We start from the raw sequence: 6,785 nt of genomic DNA, 5'->3' as shown, positions 1-6,785 counted from the left end.
TGAAACTTAGCCATTCTATGAAATATGTACAAAGACTGAAATATGGTCAGTATATTCAATTTAAGGTGCTGCCTCATCATGTATGCAAGTCCAATAACTGAAGTCAATACTTGGATCTATAATAGTAATTTTGGACCAATGGAATTCTAGCCCTTAAATTGTGGTTTCAATTGTTGCTACCAGCTCACAGTCACTTTGTATTCATATCAGAGAGGAATGCTGTTGTACAGACTGCTAGATAAAAAACTAAACTAATTATGCAACCCTTGTACTTGTTTCAGCCGTTTGACTGTGGCCATGCTGGAGCACTGGCTTTAGTCGAACAAATCAACCCCAGGACTTATTCTATCAGTTCTCTTTTGCTGAACTGCTAAGTTACGAGTATGTAAACACACCAACATCGGTTGTCAAGCGATGGTGGGGGGGGGGACAAACACAAACACACAAATACATATATATATATATGATGGGCTTCTTTCAGTTTCTGCCTACCAAATCCACTCACAGGGTTTTGGTTGGCCCGAGGCTATAGTAGAAGACACTTGCCCAGCGTGCCGTGCAATGGGACTGAACTCGCAGCCACTCCTGCGCAATGTTATTTTGTATATCCCATATATCTAACAATACCAGCAAGTCTAATATTGATCTCAAATTTTGAAACAACGCCAGCAATTTCGGAGGTGGAGGCTAAGCCGATTACATCTATCCCAATGCTTTACTGGTACTCATTTTATCGATACCGAGAGGATGAAAGGCCAAGTCGACCTCGGCGGAATGTGAACTTAGAATGTAAAGATGGATGATATGCCACAATTTTTCTGGTTCACTGCCTTGAACCATACTTTAAAATTAGGATATTGCTAGTTTGTGGCCATTTTCATCCTGCTCTTATTCTTAATGTTTAAAGCCATGTTTGTACACAGTCCCCTACCCGGATAGCTAAACAGACCTCAATCAGTACCTACGTCATGGAGACAACATCAAGCTATCACTGATGTCAAGGATTCTGGTGTGACTGAATGGTCAAGAATCATGAGGTCTTATGTTCAATTCTGCTGTGTGGCATCTTGAAATATTGCTATTTACCCATATAGCCTCAAGTTGACTCAACCTTCTGAGAGAAAATGGGTAGATGGAAACTAGAAACCTGTCAGATGGATTGTACCTGTAATTCAAAGGGCTTAATCAACCAAAGAGATTACATTTAATTAAACACCCTCACACACATTGAATACAACTACAAAAATTATAAGCATACAAGAGGCACAGAAGAGTTTCAGATAACACAAGAAATTACAAAACAGTACTTACTAGCAGCTTAGCAAAATGCTGTGACATTGTATCAAATATTGGAATAAAATCTTTTTTATGGGTACCAAACATTGCGTGAATGATATCGGAAATTTTGCTCAAAATGTAAACATCTTCAAGGTCCTACAGAAATCAGAAAGAAGGAATCACAATCAGAATTTATATAAATGAGAAAACTACTCAACATGTTTTATTTCAAAGATACTTTAAATATATATTTGAGAAAACTGAAATGTATGCAGACAGGTTCGTTAATCAATACATGGCCTTTGGCTGCAACAATACATATTGAAATGTGTGTGTGTGTGTGTATGTGTGTTATGGAATATTAGACTGGACAATCAAGGTTTTGTGTGGAATATCATTACCAGACATGATAGAAGAGGACAGCAGCAATGGTCAGTGCTATGTACCATGGAAAAAGGGGACACAGCAGCACTTTAGCTGAGCCCAAACTTCACACACTAATTCCTCTAAGGTCAATCTTAATGTAATAGATGTTTAAGTCCCAGATCAAGTCAGATTAAACAGGCCTATGAAAAAGCTGTTCCAATCATAACCAGATTGTATTTTTTATAAGTCTTCTCAAGTACAGCATATCACCAAAGGTCTCAGTCATTTGTCATCACCTCCACAAGGCCTAACATTCAAACATCATGCTACCAGCAAATGCCTTAATAAAAAAGAGAAAATCTCAGAGAAGTAAAAGTAAAAATTGCTGGTGTTCAGTGTGAGATCCTCTCTGCCACCAACATGTTATCACACTTAATCCATGCCTAAAACAATGACAAATATATTTGACTGACCTCCTCTTGTAGTTCCTCTTCTGCTACTTCATCAAAATCTTCATCTTTTCTTCTTTCTGGAAACAAAGCATATAAAAAATATTAGCATAACAGGAGGAATAACAATAATAATCTCAGTACTACAAGATAAACTGTGCTTTGGCTTGACTTGCATCACCACCACTCCACAAGACTTTCATCATGTCCAATAAGTTCAGAAAAAATTTTATAATCATAGACTATCGTTTTATCTAATAATATATTTTTCACCAACAGATGACAATGTTCTAGAATCATCACAGCATATTGGTTGGAATCAACCAATAAAAGATCCTCTAAAATCAGAATGCTTGTGTCTTGCTCAAGACTATTTGTTAAGAAGGGCATCCAGCTGTAGAAACAATGCTGAAACAGACAGCAGAGCTTGGCACCGTCTTCTGACTTATCAATTCCTATCAAACCATCCAACCCATGCCAGCGTGGAAGATGGATGTTAAATGATGATGATAAATTCTTCAAGGGATAATCAGTGCTACTGAATTCAGAAGCCGAGATCTTGATACTGTGCTGTACAAATATCGGTAAAGTAAATTAATTAACATTTCAGCATCACTTTCACGTAACTTATTGCTGAAGACCCCTAAGCACCGCCCTGTTTGCAGTGCACTCCAACAATCTAGTAGTAAGTAGCTGTAACAACCTTATGACTGATTAATTTTAAATCTAGAAACTTCTGATCTACTATGGTATATCCATCACAACATTGCCTGATCCTGAACCCCACCAGCTCTCCTTTGTCCTTTCTGTTCAATGCAGCAGTACATATTTGTGGCTTTGCCCATACGGCTGTCTCTTTACATCGTTGCATTTTCACCTGTAGCTGCCTGTGTGTATCCAGCACTATGACCCATCTGCATCTTTCTAACAGGTAGTCCTCAAGGTTCGTCTGCTCATCATTTGTACTCGGCAAACTTATTTGAAAATTCAAGGAGTACCAAAGTCAAATAGATAAATCTTGATAGCTGCTTATTTTGTCTTTCTTTTTTTGTATGTTGAGCTCTTAACTACCCCAAAACTGCAGTAGATTTCAGTTTTAGAACACAATCCCCCGTTTCCAGTTGTTGTCCACTTCCTATGCCACCAACGAGGCACATAATTCCTTTGTTGTCTTCTACTCTCTGTTGAGGGGGAAGAGTCCCAGAGCTTTCAACTCTTCTAGGACAACTATATATGCATGTGTGTATATATATATATATATATATATATATATATAAGTAGATGTGTGTGTGTATTTATGTGTGTATGTATGTGTGTATACATATATACCTATAAAGAGAGAGAGAGAGAGGTGTGCATCTGTGTACCTGTATGAATGAGACTATGTAAGTCCATGAACTCCTTTGCCTGTTTATTTATTGTTGCTGACAGAGGATTATTTTGCAGTTTCTTTCAATTCTGAATTTTATGTTGTCAATGAACATGCAAGAAATAGCAGCCAAATCTCTCATAAATCACATCTTAGCATCTTAAGGCAGCACCACACACAGTTCTAGTAACAATATGTCTAAAATAAAAATTTAAAAAAAGCAAAGAAGAAATGGTCATAGCTAAAATACCATTTGATCATGGTGATCAAATGGTACTTCAACTACGATCAAAGCTGACCTGGAACTCAATGATGACAATTTAACAAGGCAACTGATACAATATCAGTCGCTAGCTTTCATAAAACAAAGAGAAAGCTATCAGGAGACTGACCTATCCAATAAACAGCAATATGAAATGGCAGAGATACTATGAAAGTGTTGATAAAATAGAAACCCATCAATGCAACTGCCAAAGTAAGCATATATCTAAACAAATAAATATGCATGTATGTATGTATCCTATACCTATTCTTTCTTCTTGCCGGCTGAAGTGCTCTTTCATGAATGAATCGATAATAGCAACCAGTTCGCACATATGATCTTGTGCTAAGCAACCTTTGCCGAGACTTTCAATACACTGAAATGAAGAAAAAGAGAATATAATAAAATAGAAATGAAATAGAGAGAGGAGAAGAGAAGGATGGAGGAAGAGAAAGAGGGAGTAACAAAGAGACAGAGAAAGTAAAATATACTGAGAGAGAGCGAGAGAGATGTATATAATAAAGATAGGGAATAGGAAAACATATCTGTATAGCTCCACAATCTGTGTGACATGTTATATTTTTCCTGTAATACATTAACCAGAAGAGGAAGATAGCTTAAGAGGGGACCTGATTTGAATGCTGTTGCAACATAACCAACTCCACTAAAGACATTCAAGAGTGGGGGGAGGGGGTAGTGTAAAACCAGATAAAGAGATCGAGTCAACCACTGAGGAACAGGAATCCTTCCTTCAGTAGCCTTCCACATATTTTGCCCTCTACCCAGTTTCACTCACAAAACCTTGGTCTAACCAAGACTATTGTAAGAGACATCTGCCTAAGGTGCCCTTGCAATGAGATTGAATTAAAATTTCTGACTCACATGGCCATGCCTTACTTTATTATGTGCCCCAGTCTTTAGACTGCTGCCATGCTGGAGCACTGCTCTGAAGGGATTTAGGCAACCATAATGACCCCGATACTTATTCTAGTGATTTCTACTGCTAAGTTATGTGGCATAAACACAGACGCTGTTGTCTTCAAGTGGTATCAAATATAAAGACAAGCACATACAAAGACACACACACATACAGCGAGCTTCCACACAGTTTCTGCCAACCAATTTCACTCAATGCATTGGTCAGTCTGAGACTATTAAAAGACACCTACTAGCCTTTTATGTCCACCCCTACAGTGTTATTCTAAAACAATGAGAATAAATAGGCATTACATTTGATAGTGTAATCTGAATGCTAAAGGGTTAAAAGTCTCCACTTTTCACTGGGACTATTATTTACAAAAACATGCAAAAATGGTACAGTAAATACAGAAGTAAATCAATCAGTTACTCCGATTCAAGAGCATGAATCAAACTGCAGTCTGAGTTATTTATATTTTTAATTAAGGATGTGTAGTACACCAAAAGACAGAAAAAAGAAATTTAAAAAAATAAAAAAGATATACTGCAAAAAAAAAAACCAACCTTTCCTAAAGATGCCAGGTGGTCCGGAACAACAGCACGCTCGGGTTCGTACATAATGGCCTTCAATAAATTGGGACAGATATAGTTCCACATATCAGCTACGTAGTGGTCTCCCTTGATTCTAGCACACTCTAAGAGGTAAGGCAAAGATTCAGCAGCAGATACTCTGACATCTATGCATGTTGTCAAGGAAATCATTACACACAAGGAAATGCAAAGCACAATGTAAAGTTATTGAACATGAAAACCATCAAGAAATAAGGGAACTAGAATGCTCAATATGTTCAATACAGAAACAGTTTGATATTAGACAAAGATTTTAAAAAGTTTTTTTTTAAAGCATGCTTTTACAAAGTCAGTTGTTACTTTCTATGTTCAATAATGGTATTAAATAAAATAAGTAAAATACTGAGCAAGAGTGTGTGTGTGTGTGTGTGTGTGGATAAACTGCAAATGAGCTAACAAGCATACATCTGATGTATTTGACTTTCAGCCTCAATATGTAGATAGCACTCATGGTCAGCCCCTAATTCTGATACAAAAATCTTATTCTAAAATGATCTAATTAAAACCTTTAATTAAAATTCCATCTTATCTTTTACTTGTTTTTATCAGACTGTGACCATGCCTCTTCTTTTAGTTGAACAAAGTGACCCCTGTACTTATTTTTTAAAACCTGGCACTTATTCCATCATCTCTTAATGAACCACAAAGTTACAAGGATATAAACATGTTGATTTAAGTTTCTAACATTAGTTTAATAATGACAAAGTTATTGCAATAAATTCTTCATTAATTTCAAAATTGAAACTAAGGCCACACAAAAAGCACCCAGTACACTGTAAAGTGATTGGCATTAGAAAGGGCACCCAATCGTAGAAACCATGCCAAGACAGACAATCAGAGCCTGGAGCAGCTCTCTCGCTTGCCACCGCCTTGTCAAACAGTCCAAAATAAGCAAGCATGAAAATAAGATATTAACTGATGATGGAAGGCATGAACCTGAAACTATGTGGCTGGCAAACAAACTTCTCAACCATACAACTATGCCTGCATCTCATGCTGCAGCTTTATATCTTTATTTTTTATCTTTTACTTGTTTCGATCATTTGACAGCTGGGGCACCACCTTGAAGTGCTATAAGTCAAGCAAATCAAACCCAGGACTTATTTTTTTAAGCCTGGTACTTATTCTAATAATCTCTTTTTCTGAACCAGAAAGTTAAGGCAATGTAAAGCCAATAACATAAGTTGTCAAGCAGTGGTGGGGGACAAGCACAGACACAAAGATACACACAGACATACATCATATATATATATATGCCCCTGGACTGGCTCATGTGCGGGCGACACATGAAATCTTTCGAGCGAGATCGTTGCCAGTACCCCTTTACTGGCTCTTGTGTGGGTGACACATGAAATTTTTCGAGTGAGTTCGTTGCCAGCGCCCCTGAACTGGCTCTTGTGTGGGGCCGTCGTAGGATTTTCGAGCGAGACATGAAATCTTTCGATCAGGATCGTTGCCGGGGCCCCTGGGCTGGCTCTTGTGCGGGTGACACATGAGGTTATTTGAACGAGAT

The 6,785-nt window shown here is 37.6% G+C and overlaps 1 protein-coding gene across 1 annotated transcript in view; it reads right to left on the bottom strand.

The window, feature by feature from the left end:
- The window catches only part of LOC106877198 (importin-5), a 101,749-nt gene that overhangs the window by 6,902 nt on the left and 88,062 nt on the right, over nucleotides 1-6,785 (bottom strand). The window contains exons 20-23 of the mRNA XM_014926042.2: nucleotides 5,207-5,379; nucleotides 3,989-4,100; nucleotides 2,118-2,173; nucleotides 1,312-1,434 (exon numbers count right to left, since the gene is read on the bottom strand). Of these exons, the coding sequence (XP_014781528.1) occupies nucleotides 1,312-1,434; nucleotides 2,118-2,173; nucleotides 3,989-4,100; nucleotides 5,207-5,379 (464 nt within the window). The remainder of the gene's footprint in view (nucleotides 1-1,311; nucleotides 1,435-2,117; nucleotides 2,174-3,988; nucleotides 4,101-5,206; nucleotides 5,380-6,785) is intronic.

The sequence above is a fragment of the Octopus bimaculoides genome, chromosome 9, assembly GCF_001194135.2.
Source record: "Octopus bimaculoides isolate UCB-OBI-ISO-001 chromosome 9, ASM119413v2, whole genome shotgun sequence".
Taxonomy (NCBI): domain Eukaryota; kingdom Metazoa; phylum Mollusca; class Cephalopoda; order Octopoda; family Octopodidae; genus Octopus; species Octopus bimaculoides.
The sequence above is the reverse complement of the archived record's forward strand: the minus strand, read 5'-3'. Positions and strand labels throughout refer to the sequence as shown.